The 26,791-nt window shown below is 46.9% G+C and overlaps 1 protein-coding gene across 3 annotated transcripts; it reads left to right on the top strand.

The window, feature by feature from the left end:
• The first annotated feature begins 260 nt into the window (after nt 1-260).
• On the top strand, nt 261-25,663 carry LOC114067807 (cystathionine beta-synthase-like). 3 transcript variants are annotated; one of them, XM_027903902.1, is made up of 17 exons: nt 261-341; nt 6,152-6,271; nt 7,233-7,444; nt 7,922-8,028; nt 8,954-9,088; nt 11,649-11,728; nt 12,836-12,970; nt 13,504-13,573; nt 15,164-15,255; nt 15,869-15,997; nt 16,668-16,749; nt 16,943-17,048; nt 17,799-17,873; nt 18,568-18,679; nt 19,617-19,784; nt 23,104-23,188; nt 24,779-25,663. In XM_027903902.1, the coding sequence occupies exons 2-17, from the start codon at nt 6,230-6,232 to the stop codon at nt 24,886-24,888; spliced, it is 1,740 nt and encodes a 579-aa protein (XP_027759703.1). In that variant the 5' UTR covers nt 261-341; nt 6,152-6,229; the 3' UTR covers nt 24,889-25,663. The 3 variants fall into 3 exon arrangements, 2 of the variants coding, with proteins under 2 accessions (XP_027759703.1, XP_027760486.1); XM_027904685.1 differs by having other exon boundaries at nt 18,568-18,702; nt 19,676-19,784; XR_003573695.1 differs by lacking the exon at nt 24,779-25,663 and having other exon boundaries at nt 19,676-19,784.
• The last annotated feature ends 1,128 nt before the right edge of the window (nt 25,664-26,791 follow it).

The raw sequence follows: 26,791 nt of genomic DNA, 5'->3' as shown, positions 1-26,791 counted from the left end.
ATCCCTGGACACAGCTGGACATCCTTGGACATCCCTGGACACCGCCGGTCCCGCCCCTCCCGCGCTCCGCCCTCCCACTGGCTGGCTCGGACGCGCCAACGCCCCCACAGTGACCAATCAGCGCTAGCGCAGCCGCTCCCGCCCCTTGGCGGGGCTGAAGGGGCGTGGTCAGGGCGGAGCGGGGGGCGTGGCCGAGCGGCTCGTGCGCTCCTCTTAACCCCCCGCGCATCCTGCTCATCCTCACCCTCCTCATCCTCAGCCTGGTTATCCTCCTACTACTCCTCCTCATCATCATCATCTTCATCCCCATCGCCGCCGCGGCGGTGTCCCGGATCGCGCGGGTGAGGTGGCGGCCGCAGCGCGGGCGGGGTGGGAGGGACAGGCAGCGGCTGCCCCATCCCTGTGGCCGCACGTTGCATCATCCGCGGGAATGGGATGGGGTGGGGAGAGCTGGGGGGCGGCCGTGCCCCCCATCCTGGGGTGGGATGAGGGTTTGGGGGGGCCACGGGCTGGAACGGATTGGCCCGAGAGGGTGTGGAGTCTCCCTGGCTGGAGATATTCCAGAACCGTACGGGTGCGATCCTGTGCCACGTGCTCTGGGATGGCCCCGCTCGAGCGGGGAGGCTGGGACAGATGTGGTCCCTTCCAACCTGACCCGCTCTGCGGTTCTGTGGGTGCGGTGCTGCCGCACAGCTGGACTTCTGTGCTGTGTTTGTACCGAAGGGAAGGGGTGGGAAGGGGCAGCTGCGGGCGGGGGGAGCCCCGGAGCCACCCCCGGGAGCAGCGGGGGATGCCCCGGGCAGGCCGGGAGCGCCTCCCCCGAGCAAGGAGCAGCAGGAGCAGAGGTGGGCTCTCGGCGTCTCACGCCGGCTCACAGGATGACTTTGTGACTTGTGGCTTTCTCTCTGGGTTTGGCACCAGCTCTCCGGCCAAGGCTTGGTTTGTTGTCCGTTGTTCTCGCGGGCACCACGAGGGTCTCTTGCAGTGTTTTTTGGCAAGTTTGGCTAATGCAGTGGACCACGAAGCTTTTTTTTCTTTTTTTTTTTTTTTTTTCGTTTACATTTTATAATTTTATTTCATATATTGCCTTTCCCCAATCGGGAGGGGTCTGAACTTCATAGGACCTGAGAGATCTGCTCAATATCAGCGTTAATAATGCTGCTGGCACATGGAACCGGCCACTACTTGAAAGACAAGTGATTCTTCTCCTTCCTATTCCTGTTTGAGTACCTGGTCTGCTGTGTGTCTCTCTGATCCTAAAGCCTTTGACCACGGAGTGCTGGGCCCTGTTCCAGCGTGGTTGCTCACACTGTTTACCCTTTCAGCGGCTCTGTTTGCTGATTTGTGGCGTGAGACCTCCGTGTTCTGCAAAGCTTGCGCTGCGGAAGGGTGGAAAAAAACAGAGTGTGGAGAGAGCTGAAACGTGGGGATCTCGTGCCAGAGAGGAAAGGTGTTCCCTGGGAAACTGAGAGCTGCTCAGAGCCTGGTAATTCCTCAGCAGGGGAACGTCTGTGCTGAGATCACCACTGATGAAGTGCAGTTTAGGTGCTGGAGAAGGTTCAGTATTGGGGTGTTTGCCGCCCTTTTTCATACTGGTTGGTGGCTGTTGTTGTCCTGCCATGACCTCTGCCGTGTGGGTCACCCAGCCTGCTCTCCTGCAGCCAGAGTGTGCCTCTAAGGATGCTGGTTGGTATCCAGAGGCAGGAGGAGGCTCTGCAGGCCCTGGGACGTCTCTGACCTGGCACTGGCAGCACGGCAGCCTGCCAGGGAGGTGGGATGGGCTGGCAGGTGCCTGCAGCCTGCTTGTGAGCTGGGAAAGCTGCCTGTGAGCACAGGGGCCGGGCACACGGCAGCTGCACCGGGGGTGCCTTGCTGGCAGCTCCGCGGGTGTAGCCGGAGTGGTGGCACTTGTGGCCTTTCCCACAGAACCTGCCCGGGCAGTGGTGGCCAGCAGCTCTCTGCCAGCCTTTATCAGAGGTCCCTGGGCTAACAAAAGCCGTGCTGCCTTGCGGGGAGGCACCGTAATGCCTGCCGGGGAGGGGGAGCTGTGCCTCTGCCTGTGTCACAGACCTCTCAGAATCCCAGAGCAGAGCTCCAGCTCCCTCTGTTCGCCACTTTGGGCTGCTTGCTTGATCCCTGAGCTTCTCACCTGTAATGCTTCTCTTGAGCTCAGCAGATAGAAAGCACTGGTCAGGCTGCCCGTGTTGGTCCATCTTGGTGCGCTAAAGTAGAAAGCGGGGAAAGAAATAACGAAAGCTTCAGACTGCAGGAGATAAAAATGCAGATAAAGCATTCTCCAGGCTTTTCTCTCATGCTGTTGAGCTCCTGAAGACTTCAGTCTTCACTCAGAAGACTTAGCAGGTGAGTTCAGGCAGGGTTGGAGTGAAGGCAGGACGTGGAGGTGCCAGAGGACACCTGGGTTAGGGCTGCAGGCACAGCTTCCCTTCTGTGGGGGGGAGCAAACTGAACATTTTCGTGTTTTCCCTGGCTGACTTCTGGTGTAGCAATTGGCACAGCAGTGGAAGTTGCTTTGCTGTTGAAGTTGAGTCTTTGCAATGTTACAGAGTGCCCCATTTTCTATCAGGAATATTAGAAGTATGTCATTCTGGCCTTGAAAAAAGTGATCACTGAGAGGACATACATGTGCCCATCTGCTCTGTAGGAGGAAATGGAAATAAGACCTGGGATTCTTGAAGGATCTCTGCCTAGAACCTCAGTGCTGTTAATTCATTTTGCAGTTATTTTAGATCCTTTGTTATCTCCTGACACAGGAGTGAGGGCTGCCTGCTCCTGAGGAAGGAGCAAGGACACACTCCCACACTCTCACAGAAAAACCACAACAGCAAAACAACCCAAAATGTCTAATTGTCTTCTGAATCATTTATAGCTGTGGTGTACCCATCCAACCTGTGGGTACTGCTCCATCTGCTTATCTATAAAGATCCTAAAGCCCCCTAAGACCCTGTGACACTCAGAGGGAGCAGAACAACTGTTTTGTGATGGTTTACTTGTGCCTGCTTAACCTCATGAAAGTTTCCCATTCTCAGCATAATGGAATTCTGTATCTCATCTCTTGCTGAGCAGTCAGCCCTGGGGGCATTTCTCTCTGATTCACCTCTTACACCTGCCTTTTAGACAGCCTTGTTCGTGCTTCAGACAAGACTCCAGTTAATTGGGTCCTTGCACACATGATACTTAAGTGGTACAGTACATTAGTGCTGATATCATACACTGTAAACAGCTACAGTAGAAACTGTAGCTCCTGACTTATCTGTGGAGTGGGTTCAGCTCAGGCTGTTTGGGCATTAATTTCACTCGCTGGCTTTCAGCCCTTTTCTGTAGGAGTTGAGAAATAGCTTAGGTCTTGGGTTCCCTGTGGAGATGGATCCAGAGATGTGAGCCTTGCCCATGACACTTTCTGCATCCCACACCTCTATGTCCCACTGCCCTTTGTGACTTAGGTTTAAATGGCTTTGTAAATTGTCTTTCTGAATTTTTTTTTTTTTTGCCTCGTGTGCTCTGCAGATATAATGGCAGAAGTTAGTCAGGCTCTTCTAGTTAGACTCTACCCACACCCCCAACTGGTTATGGGAGTGTTCCCCTTCACTAAATTAAGGCTGATGGAATTTCTTTCCAGGGGATGGGCAGCTCTTCCTGCAGTTTGTCTCCCTCGGACTCTCCTGAGCAGTGTCCAGTACAGGAGCAGAGTTGGCATCTTCCTGCCCTGTCTCCCCAGTCTTCATTCCCAGAAAAAAAGACTGAGAAGAGGGTCAGGCTAGCAAAGGCGTTGCTGTCATCCTCTGTTTTATGGGTTTCTTCTCACCCCCTTTATTTTGTTCCCCAGAGGTCTCCCCAGCAGAAAGATGCAGCAGATTCCTATTTTGGGCCCATTTTGGGTCTGTAGGCAGGATCATGGGGGAGGATTTGGATGTCCCAGACCACCTCTGCCCCCTGTTTTGCTGAAGTTGCATCATCAAGGGCTGTAAGCAATGACTTAGGTTGCTTAAGGTTAGTATTTGGTTAGGATTTTTGCTGGCAGTGCTTGAGGTTGGCTTTTTGTCCCTCTTCTCGTTATTTGTTCAGAGTTGGAGCCCCATTATTGAAGCTTTGATCAAGTATCAAGCATTGCCATTCTGAAAGTACAGGAGAGTCTCACAGCTCAGCTGAAGGCAATAAATCTAGCTTGTTCTTAGTTTCTGCTTACTTTCTAGTTCAAGAAGTGATGGCAGTTGCAGTTAGTGAATTATGGGTTTTTTTTGCTTTACAATAGAAGAAATGAGATGGCATTGTCCTGCCCAGTTCAGAAGGAATCCTTCAAAATGCAGCTTTTTGAGAGCCACAATAATTCCTTTCCTGCTGCCAGTACGAAGAACGAATACTTGAAACCTCTTAAATTTTTTTCTGCAAGAAACTTCTCCCTCTTTCTCCTCAATTTTCAGACCCTTTTGAAGGACACTGAGAATTGGTGATTTTTAAAGGTTTTGTGCTCCTATTTTATGAGAACCTGGAAGATGAACAGAATGGGCTGTTTCCTGTCTCTAAGCCCCTGCTGCTTTCCTCCTGCACATTGAAATGGTTTGATCCTTTGGCACCAAAGCCCCTTTATTAGATGGACTTTGTCAGTGTTGTCAGTGTTACCCGTGAGCAGAGGCAGTCGATGTCTGTATCCAGGGTTTGGTGCCAGCTGGGTGAGGGAACATGTGGATGTGGCTCAGAGGAAGCCTTGAAACTTTTCCAGTGTTTGGGGTTGTTTGTTTTTATTCTTTACTAAAAAAAAAGCCACTGATATTCTGAATTGCAAACCAGGAACCTCCTAGAAAGAGAAATGAAAGGTGGGTTTCACTCTGGAACTGGAAATGAGCTGCTTTCTGGTGACAAAGACTATTTATTGTTTGTTGTTATGTGTTTATAGAATCTTAACTTTCCTGGGCTGGTGTCTCTCAGTTTACTCCTGGTCAGTAGTCTAGGACAGGATGTAGTCCCCCTTGGCTCTTGGGCTTGTGTTAACCTAAATAAAGTAAAATCATACCATTCTGGTGGCATGGAAACCTTGATATCCCCAAAGCAGAATTATTTCAAGTCTTAGGCTGGAAAGTTGACCCTTTCAGAGGTTTTTTTTTTTTTTCCCCTAAAGGAGGGCTGTTTAAGTGCTTTGGGAGTTTTCTTCAAGTCAGCATGCAAGAAGGGAGTTGGTGTGCACAAGGCAGTGGTGGTTAGTTGTCCATATTAACTTACAGGATCAAATACTAAAGTTCACCGAGCCTGTGATTCAGTTGTTTTTTTCCCAGTGTGTCACCAGACCATCAGCTCTGTGTCTGTTTTGGGTGCATCTGTCAGAAGAAGGAGGATGAGGCCAGGGGACCCTTTCCAGCACAATTCAGTAATGGAAAGAGCTGAATTTTGCTGCAAAATGGTGATGAATAAAACAAATACTAGGGAAAAAAAACAACCCTCATGCTTTCCAAGACTTCAGCCACATTATTGCCTTCAGTGGGAAGGAGGCAGGCAGGCTCTGTGAACAACTGGCTGGCGCAGGAAAAATGAACTTACTGTTTCCATTTCATATTTGCTAATTTCTGAAACAAAAAGCCTCCTAGAAGGCTGAAGTGTTTGCTGTGTCTGTGTGATATCCAGCATCACTACAGCTGTGCATGCAACGCTGATTCATTTTGGGTAGGAACTTGCGAGATTTTGGTCCCCTCAGGGGTTCAGAGGCCTCTGCAGATGCTCCTGGATAAAGCTCTTTCCTAAGCAGTGCACAGGGTCTTTTGGGGATGGCACTGTGAAGCCCTTTCCCCCTGTGCGTCCCTAGAAGCCCAAATCCTGCGAACTGAAGTATTTCCTGTTACTTTGTGTGGCTTTCAAGCTTATGGAATTGCAGACAGTCGGATAAAAGATGCTTTCTACTTTCTTCCCTTTCAGAGCCAGGAAAGTTTATGTAATGCAGGAAGGGCAGGGTCAAGGGACCCTCCATCAATATTGCCCAATACCTCTGCTGCATGATTTATTTTTTTTTAAATCCTATTTATACAAGTCATCTTCACTTTGTTTTGCAGCTTCTCTTTCTCTCCATGAAAAAGCTGTCTGTGTTTTGCCCCCGTGAGAGACTCTTTCATGATAGTTTTTTTTTCTTAACTTACGCGTTCTGCAGTGTTGAAGAGGATTCCAGTCTGGTGACTCTTTCCTGAAGGAATTCCAGTCTCCTGGGCCATCTCCTTCACCAAAAACCATGGAGAAGTTTGTATCAGACAAGCCTGTTCCTGTGCTTAAGGTACTCGCTGGCCTTTGGGGAGTACTGTTATCCCACCTTCCTGTCACCAGAATTTGGGAGAGCCCCACCTGTTTCCAGAGGGATTTTTAGGTTGCCTTGCTGAAATGCTGTGGTGGGAGGTGCTGTTGAAACCAGTGGCCTTTCTGGCAGAGTTCTCCATGACCATAAGTAGGAACACAGAGTCTTTTGGCACAACTTTCTAATGAGCCACCAGTCAGTCTTACTGTGTTCCACTCTGCTTGGAACGGGGTATCTCCCATGAGACCAGTCCTGTTTTCTTGATATTTATGGAGGCTTGTTACAGCGAGCACATGCCTCGGTGTGTTTAAATCATTCTCGTGCTGGTGATAAGGATTTGGCAAGTCAAAATGATGCTGAAACAACTTCCCGTCCTCGCAGTACTATGGAAACATCAGCTGGCCATCACAATACCTGTTTGTTGTGACCTTTTTCCCATAAGGGGAAAACAAGACTGAGACACTGGAGGATGGGATTAGTCTAACTGAGACATGCTGTGCTTTCTTCCCCAACACCTGGGTCTCAGATGCAGTCTCAGGATCTCTTGTAGTGGCAGAACCTGTTCTTGGGTGTTAAAACTGCTTTTTGCCCTTGGCCTTTTTCGAGACTTGTCTCCTGAACACTGTCACCAGGGTAGCTGCTGCTCAGGCTTCCCTCAGGAAAACTGTGTGCTGGAACACCAGACTGGGATGGAGAAGTTGGTGGGACAAGAGAGACAACAATAAAGGCTCCTGATTAGCAACGTGATTTTTAGCTCTTTTAGCAGGGGGCAGTGATGTGAATGGGGGATTTCCCATGGTGTGGAACTTGAGTGGCTTTGATAATCTCGAAGATGCTCTGACCCTCTTACAGCAGGGCAGACAGATCACTCACTCTCCTCAACCCTTCATCTTTTCTTTTTTTTTCTTTTTTCTGTTTTTGTTTTCCTTCTCCCTCCCCCCAGAACGGAATCCCTACTCTTCCTCCCCAGAAGAAGCCAGAGACAAACTCGTGCCCTCATGCAGCTGGCAAGTATTCTCTCCCTGATGGGGTGGAGAATGAGAACTGCAAGAATAACGAGAAGGAAAGGCAGTGGATCCGCCCTGATACACCCAGCAAATGCACATGGAAGCTTGGGAAACCCCTCTCTGCCTCCCCACATCATCATGCCTCTCTGTGAGTATTTCATTTGCTGCTTTTCAGCACTAATCCAGAACCCAGACTGAGCATACAGGGGGCCTTGCACCACAGATGTGAAAGCACACGGACTGGAATAAATTTATTTTAAGTGACCTGGCAAACAGTTCCCTGACTAGATGAAAGTTTGCACTGTTAGTGCCTTTTGGTTATAAAATAGCTGACTGAGGAGTGCTGAGCTACTCAGTACCAGGAGAAAGTGCAGAGGTCTTCATTCTTGCCTCAGTGCTTGGCTTAATGTCTGATTAATCCTTGTTTTGGATCAAGGACTTGATGTTTGTGAGTTTGTGTCCCATGGTTGTTCTTTTAAAGTAAAATATCTAAAGTAACCACCCTGATAAATGGGAGGGGGAAAGGTGGTTGAAATTAAAAGCAGCAGAAATGCTTTGTGGTTGTTGTGTGACCTGTCTGTGGCTCTTTCTGGGAATACACTGGCTTTGTTTATATTTGTACCAGGCCAGAGCCTCCGAAGATCCTGCCAAACATCCTGACTAAAGTTGGCAATACACCTTTGGTGAGGATCAACAAGATTGGGAAGCACTTTGGACTCAAGTGTGAACTCTGTGAGTACTGCTGCACACAGAAAATCAAACTAACAAACGCCTTTTCAGAAACTTGAGGTAGTTCTGGTTAATAGTGTCATGTAACCCTGGGAACAGGAGTGCAGGCACCTGGCAGGAAATGGTGAGGAAAAATTCCTCTTTTGGTAGATAATCAGTTTTTTTGGAATTGGTCATTTAAAACATCTTTCGGTTTGTGCTTCATGAGAAGATTTCCTCCAGCTTTTCCATTTCTTCAGAAAAAGTAAAATGTTTCTCATAGAACATTTAAATTTTAAAAAGTTATATGAAGTTTGTGACTGCTTCTCATATTCAGAGTATTCATCAGTGTGTGTAAAATGCAGATCAGCAGTTAGCACCAAAGATCACTGGAAATGATTGAAGAGATGAAACTGTCAGTGAAGGGTTTTTTTTCTTTGGTTGGGGTTTTAAACCCAACCATACTGGAGATACCTGGAGGTTCTGATCAGAGAAAGGTGGTGTTCAACACCACTGAAGGGACTGGGTGGCTGGAGTGAAAGTGTCAGCTGAACAAGGGGAGAAACTTCCAGTTTGATCAGAAGCTCTTTGGCTTGGGGACTTCTCAGGGAAGAGGCAAGACCAGGTTTCAAGGCCAGGCTGGATGGGGCTCTGAGCAACCTGGTCCAGTGGAAGGTGTCCCTGCCCATGGCAGGGGGGTTGGAATGAGGTGATTTTTAAGCTCCCTTCCAACCCAAACCATTCTGTGATTCCAGTGACAACTTGCTTGTTGTTGTGACCTGTAACAGAGGAGACGCCGTGAGCTGAATCCCCATCTCTGGTGTTGGGAAGCAGGGAGGTGAACTGGGCAGACATGTTAACAGAGCTGCTCTTCCAGAGGTGTTAGGAATCAGCAGCCTGCTGCCAAGTGCCTGTGTTCAAGAGCTGTGCTTGGTTTCTGTGATTCCAGTGGTCAAGTGCGAGTACTTCAATGCCGGGGGCAGCGTCAAGGACCGCATCAGCCTCAGGATGGTGGAGGACGCTGAGAAGGCTGGGATCCTGAAGCCTGGGGACACGATCATAGAGCCAACCTCTGGAAACACAGGTGGGGCTAGGAGAGACCTTAGCAAAGTGCGTGGGGGGAAATGCTGTGGGGGTTTTCCTGGGAGAGGCGGGTTTGAGATTGGAGCATGGAGGCTGCCTGTGCAAGGAAGAAGGGATCTCTTCCTGCCTGCACTGCCTCCTCCATCGTGCACAGGGAACATTTCTACAGGGCCCTGTGCTGACCAGAACAGCTGGGAAGGAGCTCTGCTAAATTTGCAGAGCCTCTTTGCTTTCAAAGAAAAGAAGTCTTAGGCCGGGTTCACTAGAGTCTTTAGGCCCTATTCAGGAATTCAAGTCTGACTAAAATTAAGGGTGGGAAAGCACCCAGAAGACTGGTAAGAATTCCCATTCTTTCTGTTTGGGAAGTCCCGTGGTCCCACTGTCAGGTGAGGTGGGCCTGGTTTGAGAAACAGCCCTTCCCATGTTGGTGCAGTTGAGGTGGGGGATGAGCTGCACCCCCATAGCACTGCCTGCTGACAAAGCCCTTGCACACCTGGATTTTTCAGCAGGTTCCACTGTTGAAAATCACAGGAGATCCACAGCATCTCCTCCTTGGAGGGCTGGAGGAAGGAACAGTCCCACCAGGCAGGGGCCAGGGCAGAGCATCTGATGATCCAACTTGGCTCCTGTGTCAAAGCTGTTGTAGTTCTCTCAAGCTGCTCTGCTCCTGGGAAGAAAACATACCTGGAGTGTTCCCCCTTAAATATAAACTATAAATAGTTAAATATATAAATATAAATTTATAATATGTAAATATTATAAAATATAAATATATACTGCCTCCTCTGAGCAGGTTCCTGAGCTGAGCTGCAAGCTACTCTCCTGCTTGATGTGCTCTGGAGAGGTGCTTTGTCCTGCTCTTAAACTCCTTCCTGGGCTTCCATCCACTGTTGCATGATATTAGGCCAAGCAGACCTTCTCTTGTTCTTTTGGTCCAGTTCAACCCTTTGTTACTGAAGGGACTGGGGTGATGAGCTGATCTGCCTTCCACAAAAAACTGGGAGGTCACATCAGTTGCTGTCGCCTCAGCAGCCGTTTTTTGGGGTGTGCAGTGAACTGAAACCTTTGTGAATGTGGCTGTACCCCTTGCCTGAACAACAATACACAGTGGAAAATATCCATATGCATTGAGTTCCTCCAGTATCTAAGGTCACACTGTGACATCCTGCTTTCTGGGTCAGTACCTGATAAATGATTCTCCTTGCCACAGAATCCGAAAAGGCAGAACTGAAGGAGATACAGGACAATTGCTGCAGAATGCTGCCTCTCTTTTTCATATAAAAGCAAAGACCAGGGCAGGCAGTAACCTGAGGCAATTATAATTTGCTCTAGGCTACTGCTCAGGGCTACTGAGTATGCTGAAAGTAAGAGCTAATGTGTTATATTTTTGTCCTCTCTGCATCCCGCTTCTCCCTCAGCCAAAGTCCTGTTTTGATGTTTGCTGCATTTCCAGTTCAGTAGCAGAAAGTACAAAGTATTAGAGTTCAGGTCTCAAAATTCTTTCTTCATCACAGACTGTAAGGAAGAATGCTGGATGGCTCCTCTTCAGTCTGTGGCCTTAGGGAGGCCTTTGCTGTCTTATTGTTGTATTTGGGCATCCATATTTATCTATAATACACTGAGAAAAGTTGCTTTTTCCCCCCCCAAATATATTAAACACTGCTTGAATTACTTGAGGTGTGAGTTAAGCTTCTCTTGCAGTAACAGTTTTATTATTAGGGTTTGTTATTTTTTTTTACCTCTCTGTGATCCAGCAGCATGTAGAAACAGAGCCAGCTTTGAACAAGCAGGTCTCTGTGTAGGAGAAGTTGCATGTGTTGGTCCTGCACCCAGCACAGGGGGGGAGCTGCCTTGCAGTCTGACCTCAGACAATGATCAACCAACTTGATCTGTTTAGCTTATCCTGCAGAGAGGTGATCTAATAACAGGTGTGAGCTTCTCTTCTCTGAGGTACAGCAAATGACCAGCTGGAAGGCAGAAATCAGGCTGGAGGTACAGATTTTTGAAGTAAGAATGAGGTGTCTGTCTCTAACAGTCAGGGTACTTCACTGTGGTAGCAAGTTTACCCAGTGCATTAGAACCTCAATCACAAACAGCATCTAAATAATTTCTTTCCAGAAAGGACTTAGTTTCAGTGCATTGCAAACTATGTGTTTAATGCAAAAGGCTCTGATGATCTTCTGGCAGCATCAGAGGGATCACTCTGATCTTCTGTAGCTTCAAGCACATTTCTTTCCCAAATTCCTTCTGTAAAAATGGGAGTGGGTGAGACAGGAGGAAAGTGATGTGCATGTGGCAAAGCCAGCAGTTTGCACATGCCAAGCTTCCCCACCCTTGGCTAAGCTTTCTCTTGGCTGTGAACCTCAAAGAACGAGCAGCATCTGTAAATCCAGTTCTGCCCAACAGACTGAAACATTCCGTTTGCCACCCCTCCAGAGGCACCGTGTTCGAGCCTCTGGTGAAAATCTGATTAAATCCAGGGGCGTGCCAAAGCTGGCATTGTGGCTTTTGTTCTCTGCTGCTCCTCACTGTGTGCTCTGCGTGTCTTTGCTTGCTTCCAGGAATTGGGCTGGCCCTGGCTGCGGCAGTGAAGGGTTACCGCTGTATCATCGTGATGCCAGAGAAAATGAGCATGGAGAAGGTCAGACCTGCTTTAATTCTTTTCAAGAATTAAAAAAAAAAAAACCCAAACGTGTTTGCACTCGCAGAATTCCTGGTGCAGATGTGTGCTGTGGCTTTAACAGCAAAGATAGAGGCTCTTGGTCTCCAGGTTGTTGGCTGGGCAGAACTCTGCTGAGGGGCTTGTTGTTCGCCCACAGAAATCCAGGCTGGCTAGCCATGGATAGAAAATGTATTTTAAGACCCATCCCCACGGCACTGTCACTTTGAAAGCTGTCATGGCTGTTTTAAATACAAATGTCAAGGGAACTTGGGATTTGCCACGCACATGGAAGTGACTGCCTGTCCCTGGGTGAGCTGTCCCACGCTGAGCAGAGGATGAAGGGAGGCAGTGCTGAAGCTTTGAGTACTCTGCAAATATTCAGGGCTCAGGGCTGAGTGTGAGGGAGCTCGTTGAGCTCCTCACTGGGTGGTACTGGCAAGTACCTGAGTACCACAACAGCAAAGGGGAAGGAAAAGCTGCCTTGCCTTCCACTTACCTCCACTTACCTGTAACCATGGCTTGCTCTTACCTGCTCTGGAGGGAGAGGTACCACATGGCCACTGCCACGTGGCACCAAAGCTCTCCCTCCCCTCTGAAGACAGGCTTTGCCTTAGCTCGGTATCATAATCTTTCTTGCTTTTGTAACAGTCGAAAGGTGCACAGGGCCCTGGAGGATCTCCATTGCTGCCTGTGTCCAGAGGAGGGGATAAATACATGTAATTTACACTAAAACACAAAATACTGGGCTACAGCACTGCTGGAGTGCAGAATTTGTGACTGGTGTGAGAGAAGAGGGTGTTTTGGCTGAATGAGGCTTCTCAGTGTGGTAGTAATAGCTCCTACAGGCATGAAGGCCTGGACTAGAAAGAGGAATTTGACACCTGGCTCCCCAGTAAAGCCTAGTTCAAATCCTTAATGCCATTTGGTTTTAATCCATGGCTCAGTGGCTCAGGCTATAGGAGAACCACTGAGAAGGCTATTGCTGACCAGGTGAAAGGGAGGATGTTTTCTTTTGCCTTTCATCCAGTGAGGTCTCTGCGCCAGGAGAGCGTTCTGGGGCTTTGTGACCGCCTTTCTTTGCTGCAGGTGGATATCCTGAGAGCTCTGGGCGCTGAGATTGTGAGGACCCCAACTACTGCCAGATTTGATTCCCCTGAGTCCCACGTGGGAGTGGCGTGGAGGCTGAAGAACGAGATCCCCAACGCGCACATCCTAGACCAGGTGAGAGCCAGGGTGCAGGAGGTGCAGGGCAGTGTGGAGGAGGAGTGGCAGCTTTGTTCCTTAATGTGCTTGGTTGACTGTTCAACACCCTACGTGTGTCTCTGGAGGAGAAGATGCCCCAGATCTGGAGCTGTAGCTGAGCTGTGCTCCAGGCCAGCAAGTTTCTGTGGTCACTAGAGAGCAGCAACGAGCCAGTGCTTGCCAAAACTGCAACGCTTGAGGATGTCTTTTTCCACTAAGTTGGCAGGCCTGTGTGGAAGAATGGACACAGGAGTCACGTTGCTCAAAGTAGCTGTCCCACAAACAAGACTGATCTTGGCACTGGAGGGTGCTGGCACCCTAGAACTACTCTTAAATTAGGTCACTTGGGAAGGTTGTATCTCCCCTCGGGCCTAGGTCCAGGACACAGATAAGGAAACGGTCTGCAGAGAGTGTATGTAGCTGTTGTGGGGCTTGGAGATTGTTTGATGTGTTCTTGAAATGCCTCACAGTGTGAATTTTTGTCTTCACGTCTGTTCTGTCTTCCCACATAGTACCGGAATCCCAGCAATCCCCTGACACACTACGACACCACAGCTGAGGAGATCCTGCAGCAGTGTGATGGTATGTCTGCTCCACTGCTAATCCCCTCCCCAGCCAGTCCCTGGTAGCTCTATTGTTATTTTCTTGGAGGATGAGACCTGAGCTGGATGAGAAATCCATGGATTTTGACAGAGCAAATCCCGTACACATGCTGCGTGTCATTGGAGAATTACCTTATTTCAGTAGTCACAGTAGTTTTTTTTCCATTAAAGAAGAATTCTTTGGGTTTTATACTCCTCTGCTAGTGATCAGGTGGAGGAAGCAGTGATAGCTTAAGATACCTTATTAAAAAAAAAAAAAAAAAAGGCATAGGTAGACTGCTATGAAATAGGGTTTGTTTTTCTCTGATCCCAAGTACAGAAATAGGCATTTTGACATTCCCAGACCAAATACTCCAATACATTGGAAGATTCTTCACTTAGGAGTTCTCACAAGCTGCCCTGTGTAGCAGCTGTCAGCAGCAGAACCCTCTCACTCCGTAGGGATCTCTTCCACGTTGGTGCTGGGCAGCTGAGCTGGAGAACCAGCGGGGACTGAGCTGTGGCAGCACAGAGCTTCAGCTGGGCTCACTGGTTTGAGAGCTGTGGGAGATATTCCATGGGATGCTGCAGTCTACCCCTTGGGCATTTCCATAGGTGGCAGAATTAAGTCATGTAGGAGGCTACTGACCTGCCTTATAAGAATGTTACACAGCACAGTTTCTGATGGGACCCTCTGATAAGAAAATCAGCTATTAAATTCCTTCTCATTAAGGTGAGGACCATGTGAAGAGTTCTCCTCCCTCCTAAAACTCTGACTATTCAGAGGATTTGGCTTGTCTTTCTGTGACAAACTTTGAGTTAAAGTGAGTCCATTTTAACAAGCTGCCATCCCACAAATTGGGAGTCCAGATGAGTTCCAGCTTTAGACTACTTGTTTGTATTTACTTTCCCTCACAGGCCAGGCACTGTTCAGTTGCCCCTGCTTGGTGGGGTGTTATTCTCTTGGCTGGTAAGCATTTGTTTTTGTGTGTGAATTGGTGACCTTTTAAAAATTTAATTTTATTTTTTAATTAACAAAGCTGTCATGTGGATGATGCACCAGGGAAACTGTAGGTGGTGACAGAGGGATAAAATACATCCACATTCACTCTCAGTGCTAAGTGACCAAACAGTCTTTTTCACTGGAAAATGGGAGAGTAGTCGTGTTAAAAGTTCTCTCCGTGGATGCCTAACCCATGCTCTTGGCACTCATTCAGCTAATTAACTAATATAATGGGCTGCTTGGTTTAAGTTAGAGAATTAATGTATCAACAAATACAGTAACAGGAAAACTGCAGCTGTCAGCTTCATGGGCCACCTCCAGCTGTGTCCAAAGTGCCACAAGTTGGTGCCTTGCCAGGCCCCTGGATGGACATTTCAAAACCCTTGTTGGTGTAAATGAGGATTGAGCAATGTGGGCTCAAGGCAGGTCTCATAACAGCTTTTGGGAAGCAAAGGGCCTTATCTTGCCCTTTTCAGCCACTTGCTGTGCTTTTATCGAAGAAATTCCATACTTAGGTGTAAGTGGGGTTTTAATCCGTCATTCTGTTGGAGGTTTCACAACTGCCTTCTGTCCCTCACCCTCAAACAGGAAAGGTGGACATGCTGGTGGCTACGGCTGGCACGGGAGGGACTATCACTGGCATCTCCAGAAAGCTAAAGGAGAAGTGTCCAGGCTGCAAAGTAAGTGACAAACCTAATGCATTTCTCTCCAGTGGGGTCAACCTCACACTGCTCCACTTGGCACACCACCTTCTCTGGTGTGACACTCTGCAGCCTCGTGTTTCCTGTCTGACTGTGTCATCACTAACTTTTTTGGAGCTGCTGAGGTTTTCTCTGGTGTAACTGTCTCTGCACAGATTTCCTCACTTGGTATCCCGCTTCCATCGTGAACATTTTCCTACATAGGCAGGGCTTGGTAAAGAAAATAAAACTGATCTGCTTAGACTTGGCCCAAGATATCTTGGCTGTAATGATGGCTGACCAGTGAATGGACAGTCTTGTCTTGGGGAAACCCTGTGTGTTCTGTTCAAAACAAGCAAAACCCCCACACAGAACAAGGGGTGCCCCCTCGGTGTCCGCACATCCCGAAGAGATGGGATGGGTTGCCAGAAGCAGCAAAGCGTTTTGCTCTCAGGGGAGGTGAATCCTGCCAGAAAAAATGAGTAGGAGACCATTTGTTGCCGTTGGCTTGGCTGAATGTGACACCAGCAGCTGCGACAAGGCCGGTGCTCACGCGTGCTGTGTCCTCAAAAGCAGCGAGTCACAGTGGCCTGAGGGGAAACTGCTTCTCCAGATCATAGGTGTGGATCCTGAGGGCTCCATCCTCGCTGCACCAGAATCGCTGAACAAGACTGACAAGACAACGTATGAAGTGGAAGGAATTGGATACGATTTTGTCCCCACGGTGTTGGATAGATCTGTAAGTCGCGCTGCTTGGTTCTGCTGCCCTCTGCCCTCTGGTGGGATTCAGGAATGAGGTGAAAGGCAGAGGGAAAAACTTTGGGGAAATATTCCTTTGAGGTGAAATGAGAGGACGAGGAGACAGAACTATTCCTGTTCCTGTTCTTTCCATCGACAGTCCTCAGAACGTTTGTTTTACTGTGCCAGGTCAAAAGGCTGTGAGTAGATAATGTTTTCCTAGAACAAATTTATTTTTACATTTAAAAGAAAACCCAAACAAAACATACCACAAAACTACACACAATAAAAACAACAACAAACACAAAACCACCAACTAACCAATAAAAAAAAAGTCTCCAGTAAAGCATCCCAACCCCTCCTGGACAAAGAGAGCATCCTGAGCAGAGCCTGTGTCCCTGGGAAGACCTCCAGGAGGGGCAGAACAGCTCTCAGCCTGTTCCCACAGTGAGGTTCCAATAAGGAGCCTGCTGTACTGGTGTGATCATCTTACCTTGGCAAAAAAAAAACCCAAAACACTTGGTATTTGGAGGATGGAAACCCAGGCACATGGCTCGTTAGGGCAGCTGTCACTTCAAAGAGCATGGGTTTGAATTCACACTGGTTGTGTAATTCCCCTGTCCCTCCCCACTTAAATAGCCCTCTGTTTCTGTCTTCCTGCCCCTTCCCAGATGGTGGACCAGTGGTACAAGAGCAATGATGAGGAGTCCTTTGCTTTAGCTCGTATGCTGATCCGAGAGGAGGGGCTGCTGTGTGGTAAGAGCAGATGTGGATCCTTTTGCTTTCTCTGTGGGAGGCTGAAGCCTTGAGCAGATCAGAGAGACCTCCTTCCACCTTATAACTTGTCTTCCTCGCTCTGGGCTTGTCTCACTCTCTCTCCTCCCCTCTTTTGATCGTTCTCATTTCACTTGTGGCGTGACAGTTCTGCCTCTGCTCTGTGTTCTGGCAGGTGGCAGCTCAGGCAGTGCCATGTCTGTGGCTGTGAAGGCAGCCAAGGAGCTGAAGGAGGGTCAGCGCTGTGTTGTCATCTTCCCTGACTCTATCAGGAACTACATGTAAGAGCCTGCTGGTTTTCTCCCTGGGAAAGGGGTGAGGGAGTCCCTCAGACCTCCTTACAGCAGTGGCAATTTGAATACCTGTGTCACATATCACCCAGGAGCGTGTTTGGGGCACAAGTTCCAGGGTATCTAAAAAGGGCCTGACGTGGAGTAGACATTTTCCCTTTGAAAGCTGAGCTCTCATTTCAGTAGGCAATCACCACTGGTTAGCATCTTTCACAGCAAAGGACTTGGTTTCACTGTTATTTATGGGGGAACCACTGGTATTATCCCATCCCTGTGCCCACAGCAGAGCCCAGCACTCCTGCAGCAGCAGCCACTGTCAGGGTGAGTTCACAGGTGGAAGTGTGAGGGTTTTGAGCTGTGCTGAGAAGTTTTTCTCCTACTGCACTGAAGCATATCCCAAACCGTGGTATCTTTAGCTGTGTTTCCTGACTTTTGTTGCATCCAACTCAATACTGGAAACTAGAAACAACTAGAAGCTGCAGACAGACCTTGCCTGGCACATCTCCATTCCAGGCTGTGTCTCTGTTGTATTGCAAGGGACGGATGTAGTTGGAACTTTGTTTCCTCTGGGATTCCTTTTTCTTCCTATGAATATTTTCCTGGTAAGCTTGGATAGCAAATGATGGTCTGTTTTCAGCTACCCTTTAGTTGTTAGTGGTAGTGAGCTGTAAACAGTTGCCTGTGTTTGCTGTCAGATGTTCAACCTGCTAATGAGCCTTTCACTTCCTAATGATTTTCCAGGTCCAAGTTTTTGAGTGACAAATGGATGATTCAGAAAGGGTTCATGAAAGAAGAGGACCTTGGCAACAAACCCTGGTAAATCCATGAGATCCATTTGGGTTTTCATGAGTCTGTTCAATCGAGTTTATGGCAGTTGCTAATACAAAGCTAATTTGAATTTACACTACTCCTTTGATTTAGCTAATCTTTCATTGTCTTGATGTATAATTGCAACTATTAATCAAATCTGCCTAAACTAGTCGACATTTTGCTTTGAGTTGCATGGCAGCAGATGAAAATTTGGTACTTAATCACTTCTTTTTGTATGGAATAATAGAAAAAAAAGTAGCATCCAAAGAACCCTTCTGAGATCAGAGTTCTTGAGCACAAACAACTGCAAATCTGCAGAGGCAGAAGGTAATCTTCCCTAAATTGTTGCCTATAATGACTGTAAATATGGGTAGGTCTTTCAGTAGGAGCACAAAATTTTCTGTGTAAGATACAAATATTGAAATTGGGGGGATTAGTTCTCTCCACTAACTGTCTAATCCTAGAAAGTCGATGAAATGAGGAAAAGACTTTCGGTCTTCAAGCCTTCTCACACTTCAGTGACTTTCTGATATTGGGGATAAAACTTCAGAACCTTGAAGTTTTATTGACTCTGGCTGAATCCTGACTCTTCCTTGCAGCCTTTTGTTATTTCTGTGGTGCTGAAATGACTGTGCATGAAGAGCTGGTTCTGTTCTCTCCATAAATCTTGCATGGGTTTGTTTTTTAACTTTGTCCCCAGGTGGTGGAACATCAGTGTTCAGGAACTGAGCCTCTCTGCTCCCCTGACTGTGCTTCCAACTGTTACCTGTGCAAAGACTGTCGAAATTCTCCGGGAGAAGGGATTCGACCAGGTACCAGTTGTTGATGAATCTGGGTATGTCCACATATATCACTATTCATCCATATGTATCACTTCCTTCACCAGGTCCTGAGGGGTGTCTTTGAAGTGCTTGCTGGAAGCATAATATCCTCTCACTCATGGGGTTTTTTTTTTCAGTTATAGTAACACAGTTCAGAAATGTTTCTTAAACACACCAATGCTGGACTTGGGATGTTGTCACGCCAGGAGTGTCCTGCTCTTCACATGACTCTAATGATTATTATGATATTCTTACTCAGTGTGTCTCTGCAGGATAATGTAGTTGTTTTGTTTTGTTTGTTTGTTTGTTTTAATAATAACTGTTTAACTTGAGAAAGCAAAGAAATTCTTGTTTGAAACAACCAAACCCAAACTTACCCAGTTCCACCACAGTGTTCACCCAGTTTCTTCAGAACACCGTGTAATAGTGCAATGCTGTAGTTGCCCCTATAACTCAGGGTGTCCCCAGCAAGCTGGAATTTGCCTTATTACCCTGCAGGTCTCCTGCAGACAGGCTGAATAAGAGTTGCTCAATTACTGTCCAACTGCAGTGCTAAATCAAGGAATGAATTGTTGTAGATACTTGTAGGGAGAAGGGGAATGAGAAAAACTGGGGTGACCATGGGCTGTCACACCTTTCAAAAGGCCAGAGGAGGGTGTAAAACAATGAAGTAGTTGGTGCTTTTCAGAAGCTCCCTGAGACTGCAGGAAGCTCTGCAGGTACAAGGAGCAGAGATACGAAGATGCTCAGAAGGGCACCCACAGCACCTGCTGACTTGTGTGTGCGTCTCCAGAACTTCTGAGAACTGGACTCTGTCTCCTGCAGAGACACAGAATACAAGTATACCATCAATAATGTTGCATTATTACCATGATGTAGCTGAACTGACTTCTCCATGTTGGCTGAGAGTGGATGCTTTTATCTACAGGAACACCTGAGGCTTTTGTGCTGCTTAGCCCTGTCTTCTCTCTCTCTCTCCCTCCCCAGGGTGATTTTGGGCATGGTTACCCTGGGTAACATGCTTTCCTCACTGCTTGCTGGAAAAGTTCAGCCTTCTGATGAAGTCAGAAAAGTAATCTACAAGCAATTTCAACAGGTAGGCAGGTATATTGTACAGCTCCTGGTTCTCTGGTCTGAAGTACTGGAGTAGGTGTTCCAACACTTCAGTGGCATCATGTTTGGGTAAGGTTTACCTGGGACCATACAGAGCAGCTGTTATTGAGCACAGGCATACTCTAAACCCTATCCCAGATCACTCAGTAGCTCCTAGGTTTGTGTTGTGGCTGTATTGTGCTCTTCCATTACTTCATCAGGCTTTCTTCCAGTGTGTCTGTCCTTTCCTCCTGCCCCAAAAACCCCAGCACAAACGTGGGCAATGTGTAACTGTCCAGGGAAAGAGACAGGGAGATGTTGAAACAGCTCAGCTAAATAATTTCTGCATCAGCTGAAAACAAGCAATGTTTTGCCTTACGTATCAGATGCCTTGCTGAAGCAGGGGTTTGTGGAAGGGGTTGGCTGCTGAAAGCTGATATTGTCAAATATGTGAATTTTGGTGTTAGTCCTTCCAGTGTGCTGGGTGGTGAGGCCCTGGCACAGGTTGCCCAGAGAAGCTGTGGCTGCCCCATCCCTGGAATTGTTCCAAGGCCAGGCTGGATGGGGCTCTGAGCAACCTGGGATAGTGGAAGAGGTCCCTGCCCATGGCAGGGGAGTTGGAGCTAGTTATCTTTTAGGTTCCTTCCAACCCAAACCATTCTGTGATTCTATGGTAACACAACTTCCCAGCTGTATGGGCACTCTTCTAAAATATATAAGGAGTGTTGCTGTTGCTTTGGTTCTCTTGCAGGAAAGAATTTTGATTTTACCATGGGGTCCTTGACTTAGTTTTCGCCAGGTTTTAAGTTTGAAGACTGTCTCAAAGTAGATGAAGTGCTGTGCCCTGCAAGTGTGTGTAATGCTTCTTGCTCAGTCCGTGAGCCACCAGGTCCCTTTGGCTGAGCAAGGATGCCGGTTCTTTGTGGACACATGTAAATTTATTTTTTCCTTCCCAGGCTGATAATCAAGCATCATGTGGATATGTGGTGCGTAACACACAACTGCTTAGCTCGTGTTCTCCCTCCCTTGGACACCTTGGGAGTTTCTGGGGCTGGTGGTGTGCGACTGTTCCTGTGGCTACGCTGGTGTCGGCTGCACCGGCCAGTTCTCTGCACTTCTGAGGTTGTGGCTTTTGCCATGGGCAGCTTGAAGTTTCTTGTGCTTCTTCAGCGAAGAGCAGCTTAACCATTTCTTTTCCCTTCAGTTCTGGTATTTCCTTCTGGTGGAGGTTGGAAGGGGAGTGACGCAAGCAGTGGTGTTGATAACATGCTAACTGGAGGCATCATTCCTTGGTTGTTTCCTATTCGAGTTGATGGTTTGATGGAGAAACGTGGCTAAATGCACATAACCTCAGAAGTATTGTGGGTTTTGCTTTTCTTACCGCTTTAGTCAAGGTTATTTGGCTTGTTTAGTGGTGAAATTGGGAAAACAGATCACCTGTGCCACTGAAATGACTTCTCATATCCCACATAGGATACCACGGCATGCATGAATAAGAGGTAGGCTTAGCCTGTGGCTGCCAAGGCAGAGGCATCTTTTTGTATCTTCTGGCTTTTTTAGATTGCCCAGAGAGGTTGTGAACTCCCCAGCTCTGAAGTTGATCAAGAACTTGTCTGGATGGACCTGGTCTAGTGGAAGGTGTCCCTGCCCGTGGCAGGGAGGTTGGAACTGGATGATCTTTAAAGCCCCTTCCAACCCCAGCCGTTCTGTGATTCCATAATGTGGGAAGCTTTCTTTGATAGGATCACCACAGTTATTTTGTGGCAGTCTCTTAGAGTGGAAAAGGAATGGACACAGCTTTTTCAAAGTCCCTGGTAGGATAGTGCTCTGGGAATTTGAAGCACCAGTCACAGGATAATTTGCCAACCCAAACAAGCGCTGTTTGCCAGTGGAGAGGAGGAGCATCCTTGAGAAGTCAGGTGTTAGTTCCATGGTGTAGTATAGTACCATGTGTGTAGACTCATTCCCTTAAAGACTTAGTAAATTTTTTAAAAATGCCTAAATGTGGGAAGGCTCATGGTAAAATGTTTAGGGAGCTTGAATGAGCACTAGTGAGACAAATGAAAACTCCATGGGGGTTCTGTTAAATATCCATTAAGCCTCTCAAAAGATATTTATGTCTTCATAGTTGTCCCCGTGCTGCCAAGGGGCTGCTTAGGCTGTTTTCCTAGAGCCTGCCCAATCCCTGATACACAGTCTGATGGCAAGGGGCTCTACCCCTTCAGAGAGCTTTGAACCCGGGTTCAAAAGCTGGGCTTTGCACGTACATTTGCACAAAACTGTTTGTCAGTAGTGGTGACCAACAGGTGACTCCATGAGCCACTAAATCCAGATTTCCCACCCTGCTCCTTGCCTGTCCCACAAGTTTAGGGATTGGTGCCTCACTGTGCTGGTCCCTTAAACACTGGGAATCTTTTTGATATCTTCAAGCTCCCAGTATGGAGGCAGAGCTGTGTGTTCCAGTGCAGCCCAGCTGTTTATGCCATGGCATTTATTCCTCACTCACAGGCTGAGCCCACTGCAGAGTAAAGGCTTTTTGAATCTGCACAAGATGTTCCTTGGTGTGAATTCCTTTAATCCCCTTGAATAAAAGTATGTCAGGTGCTGGGTGCTGCATGGGGAGAGTTACCTGGATAATGGACCTGTGGCTGCTGCTTAGTACGTTAAATCATGTTAAGAACAGTTTTATGCAGTTTTTTATATGTTCACAGCAGGTGATTAGTGAAGTGATTCAGAAGGTCAACAGAGGGTGCTTTCTTGTTCAGTCTTAGCCAAGTTGAACTTCACTAAAAATGAATTCTTAACTCTCAGTTCCTTGATTTGCACCTGAGTACAGTGTTAGCTCAGCAATCTTTCACCTTTGGTTTTGGTTTTGGCTTGTTTGGGCTTTTCACCTGCTGCCTTTGAAGATCGTATTCACTTCCACAGTGATTTGCAGCCTGATCCATTCACTCCTTCCCAGTCTTGCTGGAAGAAAATCACCAAGTATAAAGAGTTTTATAGTAACTTTTTTTTTGTTAAGACACGTGGAACACTTGACCTTCTTCTATTATTAACATTTTTTTCAGACATTCAGTATATTCGTTACGTTTAGGGAATCGGAGTGAGTAACCTCATGTAGTGAGTGCTTCCTTTTCTTGGAAATTAGAAACAAAGAAAACTGATCTTTTAAGTTGGCCTTGATTTGTTGGCGTTTTACAGTACTTCAGATGAGAGCAAATGCTGATGTGCTGGTTTTAGTTTTGCACGAAGTGTGTGGGTTTTATCAACCACTAAACATAGGAAAGGAGTGTTTTATTTAAGCTGTGTATCTCTCTCCTCAGATTAACCTGAAAGACAACTTGGGGAAACTCTCTCATATCCTGGAAATAGACCACTTTGCTCTAGTGGTTCATGAGCAGATTCAGTGTAAGTACAATGTACTTGTGCCTCATGAGAGGGAATCTATGAGTGGTGACAAGAATTGAGTGCAAATGTGTAAACAAGCTCTGAAAAAGCCAAATTCTCCTTCTCTCTCCATAACTATGTGCTGCTAACACTAACTTCCATCCCTGGAAGTGTTCCAAGGCCAGGCTGGATGGGACTTAAAGCAACCTAGTGTAGTGAAAGGTGTCCCTGCCCATGGCAAGAGGTTGGAATGAGATGGTCTTTGAGCGTCCCTTCCAACCCAAACCATTCCATGTTTAGTTAGACAGTAGCTCTTCAATTCTGTGGTTGCTAGGTTAACTACTCTCCAATTTTTTGTCTTTCTAAAGCAAAAAAATTGCTGCAACTTCACAGAAGTTAGTAAGATCTAGATGTTGGCACTGACATCGCTGTCCCAAAAATATTTCTTTTTCCTGTTTATTTTATTTAAACTTAACTTCACTTGATGTTTACCCTCCAAACTCTGCTTTTCTTCATCCTTCTCAAAACTGCCTTCTTTATGAACTGGAAATGACTAAATAAATCTTCAAAGCTGGGGGTATATCACCGTTACATGTGAATAATATTTTTTCCTGTTTCATCTTGCTTGTAGCAGATAACCTGTAAAATTACAAACTCTGAGAAACTAGACTAAAAACAGCATTAGGACTCACCAGATAAATTTATCTGATAGCTATCTCAATTATAACTGTGAGAAGAACAGACATCAAATTTGGGTTTGTTCCCGATAATCTCCATAAGGATGTGCTCTTGGCTCTGTGCTGAACTATTTATAAACCTAAAATCTCACTGGAAGCTTGCAGTGGAACAGAGATTGAGTAAATGTAAAGCCCAGGGCAATCCAGCTGGCTGAACAAACTGAGTATAAAGTAGACTAAACATCTCAGTACAGCCAGACTTCAGGACACAGGGAACTTAGACCATAGTTAAGGGGCCAGAGGTCATGTGGCCACTTGGTTCCCAGGTCAAAGGCTTATGCTCACAATGGAAAAAATCACCTCCATCTATGCTCTCAATGCAGCAAAGATTAAATGGTTACTGAGTTTTTTGGATATAAATGGTAAAATGTTGTATTGTGATCTTTATACTCTGTATTTGACAGCGAGGCATGGAGATGGTAGTGTCACATTTCCTCCTCAAAATGTGATTCCTTTGGGCCATTCAAGTGGCCCCTGGTTCCAGTGGGATAATGTCACTTGCAACTGTTTCAAGTAGAGCCACAGAAACTAATGTATGAGGAAAATACACTTTATAGCAGAGGGTGTGGTTTGAATTTTCAAGTCAAAAAGAATCAATCTGGTGGACCCTTACCCTTCCTTCCACAGCATTTCAGGTTTGTTGAGAGCCTTTCTGAACAGAAAATCCTTTCCACTTCCTCTGTGACTGTTGGCCAGGATGCCATCTGGGTCCCCCCTCTGTGCTCCAGGGTCCCCAGTGACCACCAGCTCCAGCCCCTGCCACGTGGAGCTGGGCTGGTTTGGCTCCTGCCTTTACGAGCAGTGCCCTTAAAACCAAGTGGAATATGTGGGTTTGTGCCCGCTAGAGCCAGAATTCCCTTTGTTTTCCACGCAGATCACACTGATGGCGCCTCCAGCAAGAGGCAGATGGTGTTTGGCATCGTCACAGCCATCGACCTGCTGAACTTCGTGACCGCACGAGAGCGGGAGAGGAAATCCAACTGAGGCCGAGCGGCGACGAGGAGCCTCTTCAACAACGTCTTGCAATCTCCAGCAAAGAATCAGGTTTATTTCTCGAGTAGAATGGCCTTAAGTAGAATGGTCTTAGGGGGTGTTTTTTGTTGTGTGTTTTGTTTTTGTTTTTGTTTTTTTTTTTAATTCTGAAAATAAGCAGTTAGCTATCCCCGTGTCAGCTCTACAGCCAGTGTGTCTTGCTGTGTTGCACAGCTTCCGGGGACTTGTTTCTTAATCAGCTTACACAATATTTCTTACCAAGACAATTTTATTTTTTTACATATATATATATATATGTGTATACGTCTGTAAAAAATATCGCCTAAATTAACCGGTGTGTTCCTTGTCACGTCTAAAGTCCGGCGTTCGAAAACATTGTTTCGGATTCATAAAATGCGTTGAAATAAAGAGTTAATGAGGCAGAGGCTCCAGGGAGCTCTGGAAAGTTTCAGATAAGTTTCTCCACGCAGAGGTGTTAAGGTAGATGTCGCCTGATTGTGGAGACAAAAATCGGACCTGGGAAATGGGGAGAAGAAAGGAGGGTTTCCCTTTCGGTGGCATCAGTGTCAAACAAGAGGAAATCCTGGGGGCTGGAGTTGAGACTCACTTCAACCATCTGCTTTTGAGGAAAAACTGGTTTGAGTAGAAACGTGTCAGTGAAGTGACAACCATAAACTAGTGGGTTTTTTTTGCATGGCACACCAGCTTCCCCTGCCAAGACAGACCTATTTTTTTTTTCCAATGGCACCCTGATAAGTAAACACAAGTGGAACGATTTAAAAGGATCAAGCTTCTTGCCTGAAGGCTTTTTAAAACCGCACTGTTTCATCTATTATCTTCCCCTTTGCCTCCCCACCTCCTCATTTTAAAGTGCTTTTTTTGGGTGCCTGTTTTAGAAGAGCCAAAGGTAATCTGGCAAGAGCTGTAAACTCTTCCAAGTTTTGCTCAGGTGCTCCTACACTACAGTGCCTTATTCCAGGAGAAAAACCCTGCTATCAGGTGGATTCACTGTAGCCAAGCTTGGAAGTAAATGCCAAACGTGGTGTGGAATGGTATTGTCAGGGGTACACAAGAGTGATGTGCAGTAGGACAGGAACTTCTCACTGTTTCTGTGACTCTGGGCTCTTCAGTCATGTCTGATGTGCAGGGCCCTGGCACAGTTTGGCACCAGCAGTCCCAGCTGTGCAGCCACTGCTCTCAGTGGTAATGGTGAGTGGAGTCACCCTCTGGGGATGGGAGAAGAGTAGCTGTTCCTGACCTTCATAAAGATGATGCCCTGATCGTCAAGAGTGACATTTTTCTTGGCTTGTCTCTCCACTCAAGTTAAAGAAAACCCAATTGTTTAGGATGGGGCTAGTGCTGCTAGGATAGTAAAATTGGCTTTGTTAAAAAAGAAACCAAAGGAAAAAAAAAAACAAAAAAAAAAACTGAAAGGAGTTGTGAATCAGCCAAGAGAAAACAAAAGGATTATTAAAAAAATCACGGCTGCTACCTCCTGTATGTAGCTTTCTCTCTACCTGGGTAATGGAGGAGGGAGGTGATCCAAAGGGAGGCCAGAGCTCAAAGCCAAAGAAGTGACACCAGGGATCGTGTCCCCCTGCCAGCAGTGACAGCCTCGTTTGTTTTCTTGCTGCTTCTCCCTCACCTTAAATTTGTGTATGTTATGAACTTTGCTGCAATCATAGAAAGCCTCAGACTGATTTCTGATTACTCCTTCATGCCATGCTGCTGAATGCTGAGTTTATTCTGCCCTTGTTCAATTTATTTCCTTAGACTTTGGCTACCCCTTCAGAATAGGGCTATTGCTGAATTAACCTGACCCATGCTTACCCTTAGCTGTAGTTTAACAATGAAATTCATATACTTCTCTAAGATACAAGTCAATTTTTCTTAA

Source organism: Empidonax traillii, unplaced genomic scaffold (assembly GCF_003031625.1).
Source record: "Empidonax traillii isolate 1590-97213 ecotype Southwest subspecies unplaced genomic scaffold, ASM303162v1 scaffold1:size7828297, whole genome shotgun sequence".
Classification (NCBI taxonomy): domain Eukaryota; kingdom Metazoa; phylum Chordata; class Aves; order Passeriformes; family Tyrannidae; genus Empidonax; species Empidonax traillii.
This window is presented reverse-complemented; position numbering and strand designations above follow the sequence as displayed.

Coding starts and splice junctions, on each gene's coding strand:
- LOC114067807 (XM_027903902.1), top strand. CDS start 6,230: ATGGAGAAGTTTGTATCAGACAAGCCTGTTCCTGTGCTTAAG. Junction 7,445..7,921: donor CCACATCATCATGCCTCTCT/GTGAGTATTTCA, acceptor TATTTGTACCAG/GCCAGAGCCTCCGAAGATCC. Junction 17,049..17,798: donor GACTCTATCAGGAACTACAT/GTAAGAGCCTGC, acceptor ATGATTTTCCAG/GTCCAAGTTTTTGAGTGACA.